Source organism: Typopeltis vanoorti, chromosome 17 (genome assembly GCF_054136105.1).
Source record: "Typopeltis vanoorti isolate ZY-2024b chromosome 17, IOZ_Tvanoo_1.0, whole genome shotgun sequence".
NCBI classification, from domain to species: domain Eukaryota; kingdom Metazoa; phylum Arthropoda; class Arachnida; order Uropygi; family Thelyphonidae; genus Typopeltis; species Typopeltis vanoorti.
Genome location: NC_143565.1, coordinates 99,216,420 through 99,241,958, shown reverse-complemented (window position 1 = coordinate 99,241,958; position 25,539 = coordinate 99,216,420). Strand labels below are relative to the sequence as shown.

The 25,539-nt window shown below is 34.4% G+C and overlaps 1 protein-coding gene across 1 annotated transcript in view; it reads left to right on the top strand.

Annotated features, from left to right (window-relative positions):
- Nucleotides 1–25,539, top strand: part of Atg2 (Autophagy-related 2) — a 616,887-nt gene that overhangs the window by 134,950 nt on the left and 456,398 nt on the right. Inside the window, exons 9-11 of the mRNA XM_090407292.1 lie at nt 10,252–10,374; nt 14,878–14,931; nt 24,423–24,717. Of these exons, the coding sequence (XP_090263418.1) occupies nt 10,252–10,374; nt 14,878–14,931; nt 24,423–24,717 (472 nt within the window). The remainder of the gene's footprint in view (nt 1–10,251; nt 10,375–14,877; nt 14,932–24,422; nt 24,718–25,539) is intronic.

The following is a 25,539-nucleotide window of genomic DNA, read 5'->3' as shown; positions in this document are numbered from 1 at the left end:
AAAGAAACCCAAAGCGAATTCCTGTGGTGACTTCAGACTTATTAGTCTAATGAGCCAAACATTAAAAATATTTTTGAAAGTAATTCAGAATCGCATTTATAGAAAAATTGAAGAAACTCTAAGTGAAACACAATTCGGCTTTCGGAATGGTTTTGGTACTAGAGAGGCCCTTTTCTGTACCCAAATATTGATACAAAAATGCATAGAAAAACAGAAATCTGTCTTTATGTGTTTCATAGATTTTGAAAAAGCATTCGACAAAGTCAGACACACCAACTTAATAGAAATCCTTCAACAAATAAGGCTAGACGAACAAGACATAAGACTAATAACAAATCTGTATTGGAATCAGTCAGCTACTGTTCAATTAGACAACATTACCACCAGTGATATTAACATCAAAAGAGGAGTGAGACAAGGATGTGTGCTCTCTCACCACTCCTGTTCAACATATATGCAGAGGTAATCTTTAAAAAAGCATTGGAAGAATGTCCAGAGGAAATCACAATAAATGGAAAGATTGTTAACAACCTACGATATGCAGATGACACCGTGCTAATTGCAGATAACATTATGGATCTCCAAAAACTCGTTGACAGAGTATACATAGAAAGCCAAAGAATGGGAATAAATATAAACATCAACAAGACAAAATACATGATCATCAGCAAACATCCAGCCTCATCAATGAAACTGACACTCAATGGGAAAAATATTGATCAAGTGTCAAGATATAAATATCTTGGTTGCTGGCTTAATAAACGGTGGGATCCAGAAATAGATATAAAGACAAGGATTGAAGTTGCACAGCAGACCTTCATGAAAATGTGAACACTATTCTGCAATAAAGACCTAAACACGGAAGTCAGATGCCAAATGCTGAAATGTTACGTGTGGTCTATTCTGCTCTATGGAGTTGAAACATGGACATTGAAGGCGACAACCATCAAGAAAATCAAAGCCTTTGAGATGTGGCTATACAGAAGAATGCTAAAGATATCATGGACAGAAAAAATTACCAGTGAAGATGTCTTAAAATCCATTGGCAAAGCTAAACATCTTGTACAAATAATCAAGAAACGAAAAACATCATATCTTGGCCACATCATGAGAAACAGCAAATACCAACTTCTACAAACTATTTTGGTAGGAAGAATTGATGGCAAAGGAACTAGAGGAAGAAAAAGAATATCATGGTTTGACAACATCAAGACGTGGACAGGAAAGAGCAGTGCACAACTGCTCAGATTAGCACAAGAGCGCAGTTTGTTCGCCAAGATGGTCGCTGACCTTCGATAGAAGATAGCACAATAAGAAGAAGAATACTTTGCAATCCAAGCATTTTTTTATTTTTATTTATTTTTTTTTTTTGATGCCTTTTGGACCACTTCCTTAGTATAGCCAGAAAAGCAACACAGCATACACCCTTCAGTTAAAAAAAAAAACATGGATGTGATATTTGTATTATTATTCTACTAAAGGAAAACTACTGCCTCTGGTCTCATACAGAGGCAGTAGTTTTCTCTCTGAAAACTTTGATTTGGAGAAAGTATATGATAGAGTGCCAAGGCAAGAAGTCTGGAGGTGTCTGAGGGAGAAGAAGGTACCAGAGAAATATGTCAGGTTGGTGCAGGAGATGTACAGAAATGTGAAGACAAGAGTTCGAACCTGCCTGGGAGAGACAGAAAGTTTTTCAGTGACAGTTGGCTTGCATCAAGGGTCAGCATTAAGTTCGTTCCTGTTTAATATTGTGATGGAGGTGAGAGAAGACATGCCTTGGACTATGTTGTATGCAGATGACATTCATGCTGTGTGCAGAATCGAGAGAAGTGGCAGCTAAATTGGAAAGTTGGACGAAAGTACTGTAAGAGAGAGAGAGAGGTATGAGACTGAGCAGAGTAAGACAGAGTATATGTGTTGCAAAGTGTGGATGGCAGCCAGGAGACAGATCTGGAGCTGGAAGGAAACGTCATCAGGAAGGTCAGTGAACCTTTCATTGTTGAAGCTGAGAAGGAAGTGGGATGCAGGATGGAGGAACTGGAGAGAGATGGCTGGAGTGCTATGTGATAAGAGGGTGCCGATCAATCTAAAAGGCAAAATCTACAAGACAGTAGTGAGACCAGCTATGACGTATGCTATGGAAACTGTGGCCCTGAGGAAAAATAACATCAGCAGGATGGAGGTAGCAGAGATGAAAATGCTTAGGTGGATGTGCGATGTGACCAGAAAGGATCATCTGAGAAATGACTATGTAAGGGGGAACGGTGAAAGTTACGAACTTGGGAGCAGAGATACAGGAAGCAAGGTTAAGATGGTTTGGCCATGTGATGAGGAGGGAGGAAGCATGGGTGGCCAAAGAAGCGATGGAGGGAGATGGTGGAGGAGGACTTGAGGATAAAGAACTTGGATGTGGCTCCCAAGACAGGAGGTTGTGGAGGAGATTCACTACAAACAGCAACCTTACTTTAGTGGGAAAAGCTGCAGAAGAAGAAGAATGTATTAAGACTTTAATGTTGTAATAGTACTTCTCCTGGATTATTTTACAGCTTGACATGTCTTATCATGAAAAAAAATTATTTATTTTTTTGTTTAGTGTGATAATTTTGTGGAATTAATTCATTTCCTTCACTGTCTGTTATAGTTGTTGATTTTGTTGAAATTGCTTTGAAGGGGGTCCAAAAAGCAAAACATTACTCATCCTGTAGTACCAAGGGTGAGGAACATTTTCTGAACATCTTTGAGGAATGAGTTAACTAGTTAAATAGAAGAAGTAGTAATAGCAGTGTTATTTTCTCCCAAAATCTGCACAGCAAAACTATCTCTACCGAGAATATGTGCAAATTGTAGAGCACAAACATTTATACACAATACAGTGTTATATATCCTTAGCAAAAAGTAATTCTATAACTTTATGATATTTACAACAAGAATACTATGAAATGACTGCAATTACAACAAGATCACATTGTTGTCAATTTATCATTGGTAGCCCTAACAGCATTACTTTAATGCTGCAAATGGCTGTATTCGATACATTTAGAAAAAAATGTTTTGTCTCTCACTGCAGCTTTGTTGCAGTGAAATACACAGTCATTTCTACATTTCTATTGGGAATTAAAAATTTAAACAACTTGTTAACATTAGATCTCAATATGTGAGTTACATTTTTAAGGAGTTATCAGAAAGATTAAATATAAGATCAATATTTTTCAGATAAAATTATGTTTTATAATGTGGAAATACTGAAACTTGTAGCATAAATGAGTGGAAACTAGTGTTCAGTCGTTTGAGAATTCTTCATGGAGCAATATCATATGCAAGGCACAACAATTTGGTATTGGAAGTTAAAATTGGCACAGCAACTAAACAGGTTACCTTCTTAAAGAGGTGCCGAGACACTAATAAATACAATACCAAACTGTGTCAGAATTAAAAGCAAGTTTCACTTGGCCAAAGCCCAGCATGTTAACAAACAGAACGAGTTTAGCGTGAACAGATTAGCACTATGGAGCTCTCAAAAATAAATGCAACTCTCAATCCTCTATGCGACGAACTGTGTAATATTTTAATCTCAGGACTGTTAGCTATCCTTGTCAGCATATCCAGTGCAATGGCAGATAAAGAATTCTTTAATGTCAAAAGCTGGCACCAGGAAAAATTTGGAAGTCCTCCAGTGAGGACTACTTCTGTGGGAGTGGCTATGAATACAACCACTCCCAAAGAAGTAGTTTTCAAACTAAAACTTTTTCATGTTAAAACACCCAAAATATATGCAGCACCAAAAAAGCATCATAGTACAGTACTATGAAATAACTGTAATTACAACAAGATCACATTGTTGTCAATTTATCATTGGTAGCCTTAACAGATGAAAATGTTAGCATGTTAAGGCGAGGACACAACTTTGCCGTTACTCCAGGCAAATTCCAAAGGCCAAACTAATGGCTTCTGTTGAACGGGGAATATGTGACCTGCCTCCAGTGATATCCCATAACATTCGTTTGGATGTGGCCTACATCTTAATCCAATCCAAACCTCCTAATAGCAGTGCAGCAAAAACTGAAATCAGTTTTTAAAAGAGCTATATGATAATAACATTGTTATAACTAAAGCAGACAAAGGTAATGCAACTGTGGTGATGAATTTAGCTGAATATCATATCTCATGATCCTACTAACTCTGAAAAGAATAAAGTTTTCAAATTATTGAAGAAAGTCACTTCCTGGCCCCAAAGAAGTAGTTTTCACGTTCAAACCTTTTCGTGGTAAAACACCCAGAATATATGGAGCACCAAAAATTCACAAACAAGGTAAACCACTAAGCCCTATTATGGATAGTATAAACAGTTCCACATACAAACTTGCTAAGCATTTAGTTAATTTACTACTCTCCCCCCCCCCCCACTAATAATTTTCCCTCTTTTGTTGAAAATTCTGTTCATTTAAAAAATATATTAGTAAACCATATCTTAAGAGTTCAGTTGTAATGAATTACCTCACTATTTACCAATGTACCATTAATCGAGACCCTTGATTTGCTAAGTAGCCCCCCCCCCCCTCGATGTAGTTGAATTATTTAAATTTACAGCACATGTAGATTATTTTGCATGGAAAGGGAAGATATATAAACAACTAGATGATACAGCATGCCCCCCCCCCCAAGCCAATTTCTACATGGAACACTTGGAAAACTTAGCTGTGAATACAGCCAGTCTCAAATCAGCAGTTTGGCTAGACTATGTTGATAATGTGTTTGTTATTTGACCAGATGGTCTAGACACATTGGATACATTTTTAGTGCATTTAAATAGCCTAACATCCACTTCACAATGGAACAGAAAGCTAATGATTGTCTGCCCTTCCTAGATATGCTAATCACATGGCTTCACATTATCTTTTTCTGTTTGTAGAAATCCTACGTATACAGGGAGATATTTGCACAAACATTCACACCACCATCATCCATCTCAAAAGTATGGTATCCTAAAAATACTACTTCACAGAGCTATAGCTATCTGTTCCAATGACAGTGCTCTTACTACTGAAGTCACTTGCATCACACTTTCTTAGCCAATGACTATAATCTCTATAGGATAAAAAAAAAATGCTAAATGCTCCCCAGAAATCCCCCTCCCCCATTGCCTATCACACAAGAATACAAAAAAACTGTTACCATCTCATACATTCAGGGCATGTCTGAAAAGATATCTAGACTGCTTTACTCTATATTTAAACCATATGTCAAATTGGCAAATCTCATTTATTCACCTAAGGACAAGCTCTCTTCTTTATCACATTGAGGAGTTTATGAAGTGTCCTGTTCTTGTGCCCTTGCTTAGTATGGACAGACAGGAAGAACTGTTGACATTCTCTTGGTGAACATAAAAAATACATTCGGCACTATTGTTATGCCAGTTCTGGTCTAGCAGACCATGCCTTGGATACCCCATTCACACAGGATCAAATAGAAGAAAACAAAAGTGCTACACAGTAGTTATAAGTCAGAAAGAGAGAGAGAGAGAGAGAGAGATTGTGTCTGGAATCAACACCAGCTTTAAAACATACTCTAAACCTCAGTATGGCTGTATAAATTTACCAAAAATCTGGGACAGTCATTTTAAGATCTAATTAATACTCGTTTTCTCTCTTTTTCCAATGTAGATGGGCAATTAGGACTTTAGTTCCTTGTGTTGATCGTTAAAAGTTTTTTTAAACTAGTCCCACTGTTATACCAAATTGTTGTTGTTTAGTGTACTATGACAAACTATTCTTGTCCTCTGAAGATAGTGGATATAATATCAGTGAAATATCAGCTAATAAGTTAATAAATATTATTTTCTTATCATTCTGTGTTATAATCAAGGGCAGCTGGTGCCTAGGCACTGCGGAACTAGAGCATCCCCAATTTTTCTCGATATATAAATATATTTATTAATTTATTTATATTTGCTTGTAATGTTTAATTTTATCATCAACAGTCCTATACAATTCTCTTATTTTGTATAAAAAATAATAAAAATCCATCTTGTAGCACTTAGGAGGGCGAAGGACGCTAGCAGCACTGTGTCATATACAGTGTCATATTGCTACACGCGTAAGCATGTGCATGTCATAGTGAGATGCGAACTATTAGCGGAATGTGGCACTGTCCATCACACAGTTCCACTGTTGTTTATATGCAGTTTGCACCAGTAGTAGAGTGTTTGTAGTGCTTATCGTGTTTACTCCGTCTCTTTAAATATTTAGACATTAAAATTAAAGGATTTAATTGTAAATCCATTCCTTTAATTACAATTAAAGGAATGGATTTTATTTTTAAGTAATTTTGAATTATACTAAATTGTATAATTTTATCAATAATAAACAATATTTTTTCATGAAACAAAACAAGAAAGAATATATTTATTTTAAAGTAATTTTGAATTATACCAAACTGTATAATTTTATCGATAATAAACAACATTTTTTCATGTTTATTTATTTTTTTTAAAATTTTTACCATAATTTTGATATTTTATCCAAACACGTACACACTGTACTTACAGTGTGTATGCATATTTCGAAAGTTGCAGCACCCCCATGATTTCAAGCCACGAGTCGCCACTGGTTATAATGAATATCATTAAAATAAACTAGCTTGTAGCATAAGTTCTCAGTCATCAGGCACAGCAAAAGCATGCAGCTGGAGTTCACTATCGTTACTCATTTGGAAATGTGATTCGATAAGGTAGTCATGACTTTATTCAGTTTTTATGGACAAAACATTTCTGCACTTGAAATTCATTATCAGCTTGTCAGTGTGTGTGTGTGTGTGATGAAAATGTAATGAGTGACTTGTGCCATCATGAAAATATTGCAGGCAGTTTAGTGATGTAAGATTTGATGTCCACAGTGACATTAAACATCTCCTGTTGAGGTATATCCAACATTATTGTTATAGTTATTGCTCCTTCAGGAAGTCCAGGAACTCCATGAGTGAGGTCCCCCTTTTATTCACTCTTGTGTAAATACCTGTTGCATAATCTTTGAATATATTCACTGAAGATGCATTCTTAACACCTTAAGGATAGTCCATTCCACATCTACACTCACTCACTCACCACATGTCATAAGATTAACCTGGACCTCGCATGCTTCCTAACTACACTCAGGACATCTACTAGGGATAACTAAGTTTTGCCATCACTCACTATAAGCTGCAAAATGAAATTTGTATGTATATTATAAGATCCATATCCGTTTATAACTAATGTCTATCCCTTTATTTCTCGTCTTCTCCATTTATTCCTCAAAAACTTTGAAGACCATATTCCCTTCTGTGCAATTTCATAGGGCAGTTATCATGTTCGCTCATCACTGAATCTTTTTCAGCTTGGTACCCAGCTGACAATATCTGTAGATATCTCCAGATAACTCTTTTCAAAGACTTGTAATATCGGAAAATAAATTCTTTTTTTTCTTTCAAGTTAATGTTCTCATTAACAATACAGTTATTCAATGTTGATGCCTTAACCACCTTAGCAGTGTAATCCCTACAGTTTATTTTCTGTCTCTTATAGCTACAAAGTCTCTACATTGACTAATCATTAGTGATTCTAACATATCCACAGGTTTCCATGATCTTCAAAGTATCCTTCAATTTCATAACCATAATTCATTTGTATCTATACTGCTTCATTGACTATTTGCAGCAAATTTCCATTAATATAATAACCCAATTGCAATGTCTTTCATCATTAGTGTTCTGTCTCTTGACAGGTCCAATGGTATAACTCAGCAGATTCTCTTCCCCCAATTTCCTCTGTCTTGCTTCCTCCTTCATTTCTTGATATCTTCTTGTTCCTATTATATCATCAAGCATCATTAGTTGTCTTCTTCCTCGTGGTCGCACTCCTTCAATTTTCCCTTCTATCATCATTTTTTTCAGTAGGCTGTCTCCTCTTAATACATGTCCTATCCAGTTATGCTTTCTTCTTCTTATGGTCTTTAATAAATTCCTTTCTTCTTCAACTCTTTGTAATACTTCTTCATTGGTGATTTTTCCAGTCCACTTTATTTTCTCCATTCTTCTCCATAACCACATTTCAAATGCCTCCAACATTTTAGCTTCTTTCTTCCTAATTGTCCATGTTTCTGACTCATATAAGGTCATACTCCAAATATAGCACTTAATAAGCCTTTTTTTTAGATTTTTATTCATTTTATTAATAAACAAATTTTTCTTGTTATGAAAGGCATATTTTTCTTTGTTAATTCTTTCTTTTATTTCCATGTCACATTTTCTTGTATTATACTACCAAGGTATTTGTATTGTCTCACTTGCTCTACACTTTCTCCATTCATCATCACCTTGATACTTCCTGGTTTCCTGGAGACTCTCATCACTTTTGTTTTCTTGGTGTTAATTTTCATACCATATTTCTTGCACATATTTTGAAATTTTTGCATTAGGTGCTGTAGTTCATATTTGGTATTAGCTAATATTGCTTGATCATCTGCAAATCTAATATTTTGTTTTGTTCTTCCTCCAATAGTGATTCCTCTTTCTTCTTCATAAAATGCTTCTTTTATCATTTTTTCTGCAAATATATTGAAGAGCGTCGGTGACAGGCAGCATCCCTGTCTTACACCTCTACCAATCACACATTTTTTAGTTTTTCCTACTTTTGTCTTTATTATGGCCATCTGGTTCATATATAATTCAGCTATTAACCTTCGGTCTCTCCAATCTAAACCTATTTTGCATAATATTTCCATCAGATTTTCCCATTTCACCATGTGAAATGCTTTTTCAAGGTCGATGAAACAAGTATAAACTTCTTTATTTACTTCTATATTCCTTTCGCATATGGTCCTCATTACTCCAATTGCATCTCTAGTTCCTCTGTCTTTTCTAAATCCAAATTGATCATCCCCCAGAAAATACTCCACTCTATTATACAATCTTTGATTTAATATTCTTAGCAGTACTTTGGAGGCATGTGAGAGTATGCTTATAGTTCTGTAGTCACTGCACTTAGCAGAATTGCTTTTCTTTTCAATTGGTATAAGAATACTCTCTGTGAAATCTTTAGGCCATACTCCTGTTTTGTAAATGAGGTTGCAGAGTTTCCATGTTTCTGTTATACCTTTTGTTCTCTAGTTGTTTTAGGATTTCACTAGGTATTCCATCCACTCCTTCCATCTTTCCACTTTTTAATTCCTTAATTGCTGTTTTAGTATTTCAGGACCTCTTTCTTCTGTTGAGATTTCATTTTGCTCTTCCAATTCATTTTTGCCGGTCTTTCATTTTTTGCATAAAGTTCTTGATGTATTCCTTCCATCTTTCACCCTGTATTTCAATATCATAAATCAGTTTTCTTTGCTTATCTTCTAATGGCAGGTTTCTTATGCTTTTTTTAATATTTGTAATTTCTTTTGCTTTTTCAAACATTTTATCATATTGCCCCCTTTTTTCCATTTCTTCAATTTCTTTGCATTCTGTTTTCAACCATTCCTCTCTTGTTTTATCAGTTTCTCTTCTCAGTTCATTATTTAATACTTTGTATTTTCTTCTTCCCTCTTCAGTGTTTACATTTTTCCATCTTCTTCTTTCTTCCATTTTTCTTATCATTTCATTTGTAATCCATGGCTTTTTAATTCTTTTCCCTTCCACAAAACCTATCTCTTCAGCAGCTGTTTCATATATCAAGTTTTTCAGTTGATTCCATTTTGCTTTAACATCCATAGTTTCTTCAGACATATTCTCTTTGTTCCTTATTTTATTTTCCAGTTCTTCTCTGAATTTCCTACCTGCATCTCCTTTGAGTATTTCTAGGTTCCACCTTTTCTTGTTTTTACCTTTGCTTATTTTCTTATATCGTATTCTTAATTCCATAACAAGCAAATTAATGTCTGAGTCGATATCAGCTCCTGGATATGTTGATATCCTTTTTACACTGTTTGCAATGTCTTTATTCAGACTTTATTTAATATACTACTTATTAAATGAAGAGCTTCAGATTATTTAGTATATGTGGATTCATTTTAAAATATGCTTTTGAAATCATTTAAAAAATCATAAAGTGATTTGAGCTTAGTCATACTAACAGACTTAATCCTTTTGTTAATTAACCTATGCCTGTATGAAATTATTTGTTGTAAATTTTAAACAAATCCAGTGAAAGTTTTATTAAATACAATTTGGGTAATTCAGTTACTTCTATCTTATTGATGGAACCCTGTAAGAGTTAAAATGTATTTGATTTTCTAGATGATTCAGATGATGAATTTTTGCCCATGACACCTGGTAGTGCACCTAATTTTCTCACTCATGATATGGAGTCATCAGTTAGCAGTACTGGAAGCAGCACAACCAAAACTTCAGCTTCTACTGGTAAGCATTCCAAAATAATAAAATCATTTTTGGAAAAAAAAAAATGACTTATGCGCACTTTTTTTTTTAAATCATTTTTGATTCATTTCATTCCTACATGAGTGTTACAAGATCCCCCCCACACACACACACATAAATAATCAGACACGTATAACACCATGGTGCTGCATGTATAGGTTAAAAAAAAAGAAGGAATCTATTTGCATGGTTCATGAACAGGTGAAAGTTGTAGTCCTTGGGGAAAACATTTTGAGGAAGGCTGTTCTAGGGAACAAAAGTAAATGAAATGAAAGAGGAAGATCAGTAGTTTGAAGACTGTCTATGGATATTAACCCAGTAGCTTCTCATATTTTTACAAGTTTAGATGGTTCATTCCAGAAGTTTAATGTTTGTGTTTATATATCAATAAAGGCAATGATGCAACTTTTTTTTTTTTTTTTTCCAAGTTTCAAAAGGCAAGTTTCCCTTTTTGAAGGTACATCATCATCAAATTCCTGATATGTACCCTCAAGTAGTGTACCAGATGCTGTGATAGTACTCATGAAAAAGTTTATATTATTTCTACTTTTCATCCAGGTTTCTTCCAAATTATTCTGTTATCTGCTGAAACTCCAGTATTGGCAGATTTTATGTTTCAGTTTTGTAAGATATTTCTTTCTGCATCAGTCCATCTAGGTATTGGTTAGGAAAGGAACAAATGCCTGTTTTGATAAGCTTTTCTCTTCCAAGTATTATTTCTGGAAAAATTTCCATGTTACTTCTGTAAATAAATATTAATTTTTATGGCTATTTTTGTTTAGGAGTACCTCTTTTTTTTATATAATGTCATCGGCTTTTTACTCAATTTTTTAGGGCATTGCTAATGTTTTAAAGACAGATACATGAAGAATATATGAGAAGAATAATTTTGGACATACTTTTGTAGGATGTTCCTGGTTGTCTTCTTATTCAGCGGCATCCGACATATGGCAATATATACATTTGTACTACTGTTGAAGTATGACTGAAAGGAGGGGGGGGGTTGGAAATGTGAAAATGGAGAGATGGGGGGAGAATTGCGGGTGAGGCAAGAGGTATGTGAATTTTAAAACCCAGGTTTAAAGGGGGGGAGTGAAGATGAAAAATAGAAAATTTTTTTGGGAAAAGAGGATAGAATATAATGGAACAAGATACAAGATTAGAGGTTGAAATGGCTCACACCCCGTTACCGTTCCATCATATTCTATCCTTCTCTTCCCCCCCCCCCCCCCCCCCCCCAATTTTCTATTTTTCACCTTCTCCCCAAAGAATTCTCAGCCCACCCTTAAAACCTGGGTTTTAAAATTCACATACCTCTTGCTTCACCTGCAATTCTCCCTATCTCCATTTCTACCTGCTCCTCTTCCTTTCAATCATACTTCAGCATTAGTACAAATGTATATCACCATAATGGTGGATGCTGCTAAATAAGAAGACAACCAGGAACATCCTACAAAGGTATGTCCAAAATTATTCTTCCCATATATTCTTTATTTATGTGTCTTTAAAACGTTAGTAATGCCCTAAAAAAACTGAGTAAAAAGCCAATGACATTATATAAAAAAGGGGTACTTCTAAACAAAAATAGGCAAAAATAGCCATAGAAAATGAAAATTTTCTCTTCCATTTCAGTTTAATCGACTTTAGAGAGAGAACAACCTAGAGTAGCTCTGCTCCCACATTCTTGAATGGCAACAATGTTAAGATCCTTTCCACATCTTCATTTTTATTGTTGAATGTTTTTTTTTTTTTTTTTTTGCTATAAATTAAAGATGCCAAGAAGTTATATTTTTGGTTTCACCCTTTATCCAAGTTTAAGCAAACATATTTTTGTTTGACTTTTTGTTAGAACTTCTGCATTATTTCAACCTCAGTATCACTTCTGGGTCTGCCTCTCACTGATGAGACCTTAATAAAGGTCGAAATGAGTCTGGATAGTGGCCCTTCCCATTTCTTGTCATCTTTAATTTATACTAAATATAAGCATGCAGACGATTAGAGTCTGTGTACTATATTTAGCGAATTAGTATTAGAGACACGTGGAATGAAAATGATCATATATAATAAAACACCTCTCTCTCAGATACTATATTGCATACATATAAGAAAATAAAGTTTTATTAAAATTTATTATTATTTTATTTAATTTTTAATAAAATAAAATTTTATTAAAAATAAAATATTACCAAAGACACAGAATCTTACTAAATACATTATCCTAACATCCCCTTTCAAATTTCAGTTGCAAAAAAGATCTGGTAGCATCTGTTTATAATGCATTCACTGGTTGCAGAAACCAAATGATTTATGTAAAGCAAACTTTCAAAAGCGAATAAAGATTTATATAACAAATCAGAATTGCATTTGAGATAATCTGTATCATTAAAAGTTCGCAAGTGATAATTTTACAAATAAATTCACCAAATTTACTATGAACGAGTTTATGATGCTTTTACTGAGTATTGCTTTATAATTTCAAACGATGCACATATAACTTAAGTTATATGTGCATCGTATATTTACGGTTTACGATTATGATCCTTTCTTTTATATTAAAAGAAAGGATCCTTAAATAGTGACTATGTATGGAAGGGTGAAATAGAGTGCCAATGATAAAAAGAGTGAAAAGTGATCAGCTTAGAGCAAAAAAACTTGAATTAAAAGATATGAGTATATTGATAAAGCAAAAATCACACGTAATTTTGAACTGAGACAACAATGCAAACTATTTTGAAACAAGCTGATGAATGTTGGACACAGGGACAAGTTGCATAGACTTCAGTGGCTGTGTAAGCCACTATGAATCGAAATGGAGTAACTTTTATCACTTTGGACAGAAACCTGCAATCCAAAAAAGAATTCATTCCCCTTAGTACATATACCATTAAAACAAAAACTTTGTCTATTCTCAGCATTGAAAGGAGATAATAAAAAAGGTTTTCTTGGTAGCCCTGGTTGGTTTAAATGCTTTAAATAATGAACTGGACTGTGGAACGTTGCAATTATGAGTTTGCAAATGCAGAATAAGATGCAGCCGCAAAGTTTACAGAATTTTTTCAAGAAATAATAGAAGATGGTTATTATGATAAGCAGATTTTCATTGTTGATGAAACAGCTTTGTTCTTGCAAACTTTTACAAAGAATGAAAAATTAAAACCTGGTTATAAATCATCAAAAGATTGACATTAACAGTTTTCATTGGTGGTAATGCTGGAGATTTCAAACTAAAGCACATGCTTGCTTAGAGTACTCAACATCCTAGGGCATTTTGAGACTATAGCCAACAATCACTGCCTGTCATTTGGTGGGCTAATAAAAAAAAAAAAAGCATAGATGACTGTGAAGCGCTTTGAAGTCTGGTTCAGCGATTGTTTCTGTCCATCAGTTGAAAGGTTATTGTAAAGGGGAAAAAAAAAATCCAAGTTTTAAAGTCTTGTTGCTTTTTGATAATTCTTCCCCCCTTGGCACCAGGGGGTGTGGAATCCCCTTTGAATCTTCAAAATTTGAGTCATCAGAATTCAAGGAGAAACGGCCTACCAGTCTGGAACCCGAGGGGATTGGGTGCGCCATAGGTGTGTGGGGGGGGCAGAGCCCCTCCTAGTTTGTTATAATTGTTAACTGCAAATGACACTAAAAACTTGTTTAAGATCAAGTATTATTTTGACATTCAGTTGGAACCTGCAAGGTGCTGAACCTGCTTTTCTTCTTTCTCTTTTACTCCTACCTCTGTCCTCTATAACAACTTACTGCAAGAAGCATTTCTAAACCTGCAACTCTTAAAAAAAAGAAAAAAAAAAACAGAAAAATGTCAATAAATCTATCTGACTCCTCACCTGCACTTCAGACATGGCACTGATGTGCTTATAGGACCATCAGCCTTTTGTATATGAGATCAGTAGAAAAAAAAAAAACTTATAAGCATTAATATTTCATTTTTTTAAATTTGTTTTCTATTACTGTGCATAGAATTTTAGTATTACTGGTTTGATATATTGCGAATAATATATCAAACCAGTTATTCATGACTTATTTTTAATGGTATTAACAATACCAAATGAACTATTTTATAAAAAGATGTTAGTTCGTTTGGTATTGTTAATACCATTAAAAATAAGTCATGAACATTTGTCTCAGTTCCACCATATTTTTTTGCTATATTTATACATTTCACTATCATTTATATCTCAGAATTTTTTTTAAGGTAGTGAAGGTTTTTTCTTAAATAGAGTGCAAACATGAATTACAACAAACCAACAACTATAATATCTAAAATTAGAGCAAAATTAGCGTGTTGTCCTGAAATACTAGAATGCACCTGTTAATGTTGAACAGGTGGCCCTCTTTTGTTTATGTATTCCTATTTATTTTTTTTTTAATTTGCTTAGTAATATCATTAAATTGATTTTTTTTTCTAATGTCTATATAAAAATTCTAAAATTTAGATTGGTTGCTTCATTTTTTTTTATTTTTTTATTTTTTTTATAGCATCACCTTCTCAACCATCATCTTCAAAGAGAATCCCAAATTCAAGAACAAGAGGTAAATATTTGTACTTCTCAAAAATCAAAATTTGTTTCAATAAATAAATTTTATTTCTGTGAAAACTACAGAATGGTGATGCATTATTCAGTTTGCAAGTATGATAGTTAAGTTTGATAAGTAACATTAATAATAAATAATGATAAAAACAAAGAAAACAACCACTATATAGTACATTTTATGATTGCATAAGTCCTGAAATCAATTGTCTGTTTCCTGACTAGAGGAGTATTTTCATTTTTCATCATCATCCTTTCAGGGATTTAGGTGCAGTGGCCTGTTTCAGTTTCTTTCCATCTTTTCCTTGGTTGTCTCTGACTTCTATATCTTCTAACTGGGTGGCATTGGAGTTTTTTTGGGGGCAGTCTAGAACTGCCCATTCTTTCGATATGTTCAATCCACTTCTTTTGGTATTCATGTACTTTGTCCAGTACAGTGTATTTTTAGTTCTGTATGTATTTCTGTGCTTTTTCTCTTGTCCTAGAGAGTATAGCCTGCTGTCCTTTGCAGGAATTTCATTTCTCCAGTTTCTATTCTTTTTCTTCTACAGTTTTTATGGTCCATAATTTATTTCTGTACAATAGATGTCTTACCAAAACTTTATAACCTCTTATTCTTCTATGCTTTTGAACTTGGTTGGGTTTGAAAATATTATTGACCATTCCTGTTATCTTTAGAAAATTTGAAATTTTGATGTCAATGTCAGCTTCTTTTGTATATGATACAGCACATCCAAGGTATTTGATATGATATATGATACAGCACATCCAATGGATGAGAACATAGTATCTTCGAATTGTTTCAAATAGTAGTTTGCCAAGGGTGGAGACCGGGGAAAATTTGAAACAAATTTGACTATTTGAAACAATTTGAAGATACAATGTTCTCTTCCATTCATCCTCAACCATCTCTTTGGTACCATTACGTCGATGATGTTTTTGCTGTTTGGCCACACACACTGAAGATGAACTTTCCACTTTTCTACAACGGATAAATAACCTTCACCCACACATCCAATTCACTATGGAAAAAGAAAGCTCTGGTACTTTGCCATTTTTGGACACCTCCTTACTAGAACATCTTCTGGCACCTTATCTACAAGCATCTTTCGAAAACCCACATTTACTGGCAGATACATTCCAAAAAGTCTGCGCACCACGCGTCTCAAAAATTTGGCATTCTTAAATCAAAAATTTGGCATTCTTAAATCTCTAATTCATAAAGCATATAAAGTTTGCTCTTCCCCAATAATCTTACAACAAGAACTTTCCATCATTAAAAAGTTAATGGAATCAAATGATTCCATCAACTCCAATCAAATCCAACAGATACTTGACTCTTATGTTCCAATACCTACAGTCTCAACAGTCCGCTGAGTTCCTATTCTGTACATTCCAGGAATCTCAGAACCTATAGGTAGAATTCTGAAAAAGTATCAATTGATTCCAACATATATTCCTATCAACAAAATTTCTTCTTTATTACCTTCTACAAAGAATAAACTGTCTTCTCTATCTTTGGCTGGCGTTTACCAAATACCTTGCGAATGCGATGTCTCTTATTTTGGACAAACTGGCCATTCTTTGGAAAAAAAGAATAAAAGAACATCAATATTATATTGATTATAACAAACCTCTGAAGTCTGGTCTGGTACAGCACAGTATTGACTCTACTCATAGTATCCAGTGGGATAAAGCTGTTCTCCTCCATAGAAGCAGATTCAAATATGAACACTTATTCAAAGAAAGTTGTGAAACTATCTTACACCAACTGAATTTAAATAGAAATGACTGTCTTTCTCTCTCAAAAATCTGGGAGACTTTTATCTTATGTAAAAAATCATTTATCTTAATAGATTAAATTTGTTATTTTCTATTATTTCCTAGCACGCGGTAACAATTGTATTTTAATAGGTGATCCACCGAACGTTTTGCTTGTATTCCATTCCTATTACTGTATCAGACACTGAAGGTGTACTATTAATTTTAGTATGAAATATTTGTCCTTTTACTAATTAAAGATATCACTGGTTTTTACGTGTTTCTTTATTATTTAATGTACTGTGCCACAGGTTCCTCTTAAAATCAGAATCTTGAGTGGTAGGCAATTTCATGTAGAGTGTGGGCAAATTTGAAAATGAAAAATTGGAAAATGGGACTCTTTTTGCTTGCAGGCTTACTGCAGACATCAATAATGCAGTAGAGGAAATCTTCATTAGAGTAGGTAACATAAATAAACATCTGGATTTTGTTGGTGACCTAAACACTCAAGTAGGAAATCATTCACAAACATATAAAAATATTCTTAGAAAATTGGAATAAAGTGACTGGGTTAATATTAGTGGGAAATATGTGATAATTATCTATTCAGGGCACAGACTAACATAACTAACATCATGATACAACATAAAAATATGCATAAACACACAAAAAATTATAAGAAATCATTGATTATGTTACTGTTCATAGTGTTGTCTTTAGATTTGCCAAGATATAAGAGTGTTGCTCCTCCAAAGTTTGGAGGAGCTTCCCCTTGCCTCCAAAGTTAGGTGCTTTGTTAATTTTTAAACAGTAGAATAAGTGCCAACTTTACGAGCTACAACCTGCAACTCTTAAAAAATATATCAATAAAATTCTATCTTACTCCTCAGCTGCACCTCAGACATGACACTGATATGTCCTGATATGCTTATAACACCATTGACCTCTTGTGTATGGGATCAGTTAAAAAAAAAAAAAAAAACAACTTATAGGTGAGCTATAAGGGGCTTGCCCAAGCCCTTTGTTAAATTTTTCTCAAATTTGCGAGTCCCTTGTTGTTCTTGTTTAATTTTTTATTTTTTTCACATAATAAAAGAAAAAAAATAAAAACAAAACAAAACATCATTTTTTGAAATATATTAAGCGACAAACTCATACGGTAACCTAACAAAGTGATTTTATTAAATAAAATATTATAGTTACTGTTACTACGATTTTACAAATAAGAATTCACTTTTGGTAATCACATATAAATAAATAGGACTATAAAATAATTCCCCTTGATTGGTACCATTGATTATCACTTGAAGTATTTTGTTCTTATTATATTTTTATTATTTATATATTTTTTGTCATAAAAACGTCTATCGCAAACTGAAGAAATTTATTTTGTTTATAAAAAATGTGAATTATTTCATATGTGCAATTATAAAAGATTTTGTTCTTATTATATTTTGATAGTAAGAAAATGTTTTTCTTATGTAAGATAAATTAACACAGATGATTGTGTGCAAATATTTCATGTTTTAGATCATGAAATATTTAAGAATTAGCCTTTACAGGTTATCCCTTCATATTTTTTGATTGGCATTTGTACACAAGCTGTATTAATAAAAGTTTTTATGTGAAATACGGCTTTTTTTTTTGCTCGATGATGCAAGCCCTTTGTTGAAATTTCTATAGCTCACCACTGCTTATAGGCATTAATAATATTTCATTTTTTAAAATTTGTTTTCTGTTACCTTGCATATGATTTTCAGTATTTCTTTACTACAAATAACATATCAAACTATGGCAAAGTTTGATAATTTCAACATTTGTCCCACACTTATTCTATTGTCTATTTACATATTTATTTTGTCATCATCATTAAATATTTGGCTTGTTCTGTAAGGTCTCCATTCTGAATATAGGTGATGTTTTCTCTGTTTCTGTTTACTTTCGTACTTTTTTTGCTGGTTTTCATGCCAAATTTGTTACAGCAGTTATTCAGTCTAGTCAAAAAAAATTCTGAAGATAAACAGGATTTATTTAGGAGTGGAACATCATCTGCATAAAGAGCTGATTGAATTAATATCTCCAGTTTTGATATCATATTTTGTGCCACTTTCCTTCATAATGTGATACATATAAATGACTAGGAGTGGAGATAGTTGTATCCATGTCTTACACCTGATTTCACATCAGATAATCTTCTTGTAACTCCTTCATTTATATCTGGTGTTTTGTAACTTAAATACAGAACATGCATTGCTAAACTCTGTATAATTTTGCTCCAGAGTTTGATTCGAGGTTATCTTTAGTGTCCGATATGTTATTACAGCACTCCAGTAAGACATGATTATTTTATTTATTTATTGAGTGTTTTCTTAGATTAATTGGTGTATCGTTAGTCTATTATTGTAGTTGCTTAGTTTATTTATTGTATTTAGTTCATTTAGTAATATAGTTGTAAGAAATATTGTTAGTTTAAGATAGTCTTCAAAATGAAAAAACAGTGTAAATGTGGGTTAAGAGAACCGTTGTGAACCATTGTCCCACTGAGCAGAAGCATTGCAGTATCGATGTTGATAATATAAGCAAGGATAACTTGACATTTTGACTAGAGAATTAGAAAAGTGAAAGGTTTAAAGAAACTTTGAGAGGATAAGAAAAATCAGAAAAGAAGACGCAGGAAAGCATTGAAGTTGGTGAGAATAATAACAAGGTGGAATATCAGATTGGATCTGGGATCAAGTGTAAAAGGGTATAGTATTTTTGGGAAGAACAGATAGGAGAGAGGAGAGGATATCTGCTAATGATATCTAGTGATTTGAATCCAGTTATGGTACAAATGCATGAAAGTAATAATTAATAAGAATGTTCCGTAGCATCGAGTTTGAAGCTATCAGGTGTGAAGTGGAAGCTAACAGGATGAAATAGGTGGGGTGTTGCTACAGAATATCTGGTGATTCAGTTGCTGGGGGGATAAAATGCAGTGCCAAACCTTGATGGGTATACTTAATAATCATTTGGGTGGCTTAAATTATCTGAACATTTATTTATTTATTTCGTATCAAAACACAAGTGGTACAGTAGTAAGTAAGTGGTACAACATCATTTACAACAAATTAGAATACATTACAATGAGATCAGCTTAGATAAATATGGTCAGATGTTCCTCCAGTATCTTGCACAATCAACTGCTCTTTCTGTGCAGGATATAAGGTACTCTTTTGTGCAAGGTGATGGAAGAAAGGGATGAGAAAAGGTGTTCATTGGACTGGGTTGTCCCACACTCACAATTGTCTGGGTCAGTGAGGTAGCCCCATTTGATGAGGTTTTGTTTGCAATGTCCTGTCGTTCGAAGTCTGTTGAGGCTTTACCAAGTATTCCAGTCCGAGTGGGCACCATGTGGAAGATGTTCGGCTGTTGGAATACCAGTATTATTTTCAGGATATAGTGCAAGCCATTGTTGAAGTCTTGTCTCTGGGAGGTTTTTAGGTGGTTCAACAGTTGCCAGGAAGCTATGTAGGGATCTTAGTCTTTGGGCACTGTGGTCTGGCTGAATAGTGGGTGGCATTCATCATTCATTTGTCTGCTTCTTTCATCAGCTGAGAATGCAGATCTTCGATTTGAAGGGGGGGAAGGTGCAATACCAGCCAAAGTATACAGGTCTTTTAGTGGTGTTGGTTTCAGGCATCCTCTAATTAAGCAGCAGCTTTCATTCAATGCTGGATCAAATTTTTCAGCATGGCAGGATCTGGACCATACTGGGCAGGCATATTCAGCAGAAGAATAGCAAAGGGCCAAGGCAGAAGATCTCAGTGTGCTAGGGTCTGCACCCCATTTGGAAGAAGTTAGGTTTTTTTAGTATATTGTTTCTTGCATTCACTTTTGCCTTTGTTTTTTCTATGTGGGTTTTATATGAGAGGGTGCGATCGAGAGTCACACCGAGGTAGATTGGGTTCCAGGAATGTTCTATATTAGAGCCTTCCCAAGAAATCTATAGCTTCCTGTTAGCTTCCTTATTGTTGAGGTGGAAAAGGCCAGTCTGGGTTTTCAAGGGGTTTTGTTTTAGTTGATTGCTGGTATAGTATGTTGTTAGATTATTTAAGGCAAGTGATAAAGTAGTTTCAATGGACTTAAAATTTTTCGATTTTGTAGCTATGGCAAGGTCATCAGCATAGATAAAAATTCTAGTTCCTGGAAAAATGGGGAGATCATTGATGTAGATATTGAAAAGTAATGGTGATAACACACTTCCCTGGGGAAGGCCTAAAAAAATGGCCTTCCCCAGGTGCCAGCGTTCTTTCACCCCCCCCAGGTCCACGTAAAAGCGTCTGTTTTCCAAGGGTGATTGGATCAGGAGGACAAGGCAATAATCTCTAGTTATTCTGTATATTTTATTTCTGAGTGTGGGATGGTGTATGGTATCATATGCTGCAGTTAGGTCTACAAAAACTGCTCCTGTGGCTAGTTTTTGCTCATAACTATTTTCTATATATTGAGTGAGGTTGAGAATTTGTGATGTGCAGGATTTGCCTGGTCTAAGTCAGCTCAGCAATAAGATGAGGTTCGATTAGAGGTTGTAGCCTATTCAAAATTAATCGTTCATAGAGTTTAAAGAGGTTGCTGAGTAGTGATATAGGTCTGTAATTTTTTGCTTCTGTTGGAGTGTTCTCTGGTTTCAGAAAGGCCACCACTTTGGCATGCCTCCAGATAGTTGGTATCCTTAGGGTTCTGAGGCTAGTGTTGTATAGGTTTAATAACCACTCTTTAGTCCTGGTTCCAAAATGTTTAATCTGTTCATTACAGACATCATCAAGGCCTACAGATTTTCTAGGTTTTAATAGGTTTATGGCAGCGTTGAGTTCAGTGATGGTAAAATCTGAGTTAATCATATTTTGTTCCTCACTTGGGGTTATGAGTATCTTATTTTTTGTATGCTTTTTAGTGAATTTTCCATTCAGCAGCAGCTGGTGAGCAATTTGATTAGCTGTTACCTGCAGATGCTCATATGGCTTAGTGAAATCCTTCCTGATTCTGTTGATAAAGTTCCATACCTTTCTGCTACTATGGGTCATATCAAGGGCTTTTATTTCTTTTTTCCATGAGGAACGTCTTTCCTCTGCCATCTTGGAGCATAATTTTTCTCCTGCTTGGATAGTCTCTTCTGAGAAGGCGTTGGTGTTGTAAAGTTGTAAGTAATCAGCATACTGGGCTTGTATGTCACTGGAAACACCTGGTTGGTGTAGTTTGTGCCGCATCCTCGGAGGATGTGTTTGGTGGAGATTTTCCTCAGTATTTTTATGAATTCTGGATACTCTTGAGGGGTTTGGAGGGACTTCTTCTATGGAGCGGTCAAGATCTTCCATGAAATCCTTCCAATTAGCTTTTTGGAAATTACATCGTCATTGGTAAGGGATTGTGTTAGGCATAATTACTCGGTTGAATTGAAACATTATAGGTCTATGTTGAGTATGTGGAATCTGATTTAAAACCTTTTTAACACAAATGTTGGATATTTTTGAGCTAACAAATATGAGATCAGGGTTATGGCCTCACTTCCATCTGCCACTGTTGAAAGATACAAGGAGTTTTGGATTATGTATCCAGTTTGGAGCAAGGTTTTCAGTCCATTTTTCAACATGTTCTCTATCTTCGTTGGACTTGGTGTTATCCCAGTTAACACTATGGCTGTTAAAGTCACCTAATACAACATTAGTCATGTATGCATTATTTTTGAGGAGGATGTCAGGGAAGGAAAATGCTTCTTCTGGTGGTTTATAGACTGAGGTGATTGAGATATTTTTAAATGTGATTCTAATAATCTCAATGTTTCTGTTGTTCGTTGAGTCAATGGACGATGGGATCAAGTTCTCTTTTGTATTTCTTTGAGTTTCATGCCATGGATGTAAGGTCTTGCAGCACCTTTCCCTCTGTGCATTTATTGCAGGCAGAGCACATCACAGTCATTATCTCTGCAAATATTTGCAATGAGATCTTGCTTGACACTGGAGAAACCTTCAATATTAAATTTTCCTGTTGGCAAACTTTCATGAACAGGTTCCTCAACAGGTCAATTCCCTCTTTCCCCAGGGCCTTCCATGCCTCCACTGGGATCCTGTCCTTTAGGGCAGAAATTTAGGAGCATTTTAGTTCAATCACTTGCGTTTGGTTGATAGCAGCTTTAGCTTCCCCTAATGGGTACTAACAGGGTGTAGGAACGAGAACCTAGCTGCTGTGCACCCCGTGGAATCGGATTTAAAACCTTCTTAACACAAATGTTGGATATTTTTGAGCTAACAAATATGAGGTCAAATGGTGGCAGATGGAAGCGAGGGTTATAGCCTTGCTTCCATCTGCCACGGTTGAAAGATGCAGGGAGTTTTGGATTATGTATTAGGTTTAGAGCAAGGTTTTCAGCCCATTTTTCAACAAGTTCTCCATCTTAGTTGGACCTTGTGTAACCCCAGTTAACACTATGGCTGTTAAAGTCACCTAATACAACAGTAGTCAAATCTGAACTCATAATAATATTCTCAGATAATAATAATAATAATACACTTAATTTCATCATCCCAGCCCCAAGGCCTCTTTTTTTTCCCCCACTTTTTCTTTGTTCCTAAACTTTCTTTTGCAGCTTTTGTCATTATGATTTTTAGGTTTGACCATTCTTCTTCTATGTTCTGATTTTCTTTTATATTTATCACGCAGTTCTTTATTCTTTTTTTGGTACAAATCTTTGATGCTATTGATGTCTAGAAGGCACACTTTGAAGGATTCAAAATTTCTAGTTTCTTTGTGGTTCCCATTTTATTTTTCAAATTAAGAGGTAATGATCTGATTCTATTTCAGATTCTATGGACTATTTCTATGGTACGATTTCTTCCCCCTCTCAAGAGCGAATGATACATCTACTATTCATTTGCTCTTGAGATCTCTCATCTCTCTCTATTCTCTTCTAAATCTACAAACATAATGATATCAGTACCCAGTCCTACTGCAAACCTATTGACCTTAGCATCCTCTCTCCATTTTTCTGATGTATTCTGATAGGCTATACTATGTGAATTATATATTTCAGAAAAAGCGCTTCTCAATTTTGATAAAGTATTATTTAGTTTAATAATTTCATTATTTAAGTTAAGGGATATTACATCCCATACTGTTTCATAGCCAAATAAGAAACTCAGAGTTTCATGCCAAATATAGAAACTATATAAAGTTTGGCAAGTCCAAGCGTAAGCAAATACCTGGATAGTGCAACACTGAGGCAACTCATAGCAAGGGTGGAGCAAGCTCCGATCATTGTTCTTGATTTTTAACTCATAATGTGAAACTCAGCTCCTAGGAGCTGTATTACTGTTCTACATTATGAGAGACAGTCACTACTCAGACTGGTTTCAACCTTTATTGAGGTCTCATCAGTGAGTAGATAGACCTAGTTAATACCAAGTTTGTAGCAAACAGAACTTACATATCCTACTATAAGAATTGCCAATAAGGTGTCCTAATAAATTTCTAATTATATCAAAAACAAAAGGCTTCGATTTGGCGACGTGAAATTATTTAAGTTAAGGGATCTTAAATTAAATAATCCCTTAACTTAAATAATTTCACGTCACCGAATTGAAGCCTTTGGCTCTTCATATAATTAGTATTAATTTCATTATTTTATATGGAAATTTAAAAGTAGATTTTTGAAACTATTCAGTTTAATATTTTCAGTTGTTTATATTTTTCTAGGTTCAGTTCAAGGGCTCCTTGAAAATTCTCCTACAGAGTTAACTCAGTTTTGTGCACAGTTTAGTAGTATTTATATAATTCTATTACATGATGATATAGCAACATCAATAGCGGTTCCTCGATCTTCAGGCAATGTGACACAAACACCTCAGCAACCAACAGTATCTATCATGAAGATAAGAGCAGAAAAATTTTTTGAAGATTTAAATTCCATTACTGAAGCATCTTCCAGTATGAGAAATTTTGCTTCCATGAGAGAGAAATTATCAAACATTTGCAAATTTAATCATCTCAGGTGAATATAATGCATTAGCATCTTTTTTACTTAGCAAAAAATGTAGGTGTGGTAGTGATGTGATATAATAGTAAATATAAAAAATATATATAATTATTATCAACATATGCCCATTTTGATTTTGAATCATACTTTATGACTATATGCTATAAATAGAAATGTGACTACAATCCTTTCATATCCAATTATTGCAAATGTAGCACTATTTTTTGTGGTTCTATTTGAGATGATAAATACCCGATCTACTTAACCGGGTATTTATCATCTCAAATAGCAATATCGCATTGAATTCATTCCAAGTGAAGTCATCAGGGTACTGAAGTTGATTAATTTTTGATTTTGATGAAAGTAAGTTATTACCTTTTACATGGAAGAAAATAATTTTTGTTCTAGATTTTTTCTGGTATCCTGTTGATTATGGTGGGCATTTTTATTTAGTGGAGCCACAGAATTTTCACAATTTCAGACATGTTTTAAAAAGAATCACTGCTTATTTCCAGATTTCTGATCCTCCCCTTCTTCTTCCCTTTCTCCTCTGTTAGCAAATTTGAAGCCTTACAGCAGTGTTTCTCAAAGTGTGGTACGCGAAAGGTTGTTAGGGGTACGTGGCAATTTTCGGCTATGCATAATTAAAGGAGTCATTATATTTTTCAACAAACAGTGCAATTAGAGAAAACGGGATAAAAATGGCACTAACTAATGAATCACATCCCCTCTCCAACAGAAACTGCTGTGTAGACCAAACAAAACCATATGTTGCCAGTGGAACATATGGTTTTGCTTGACACTACCCCTGTCGTTAACGTGTTAAAACTAAGAAAT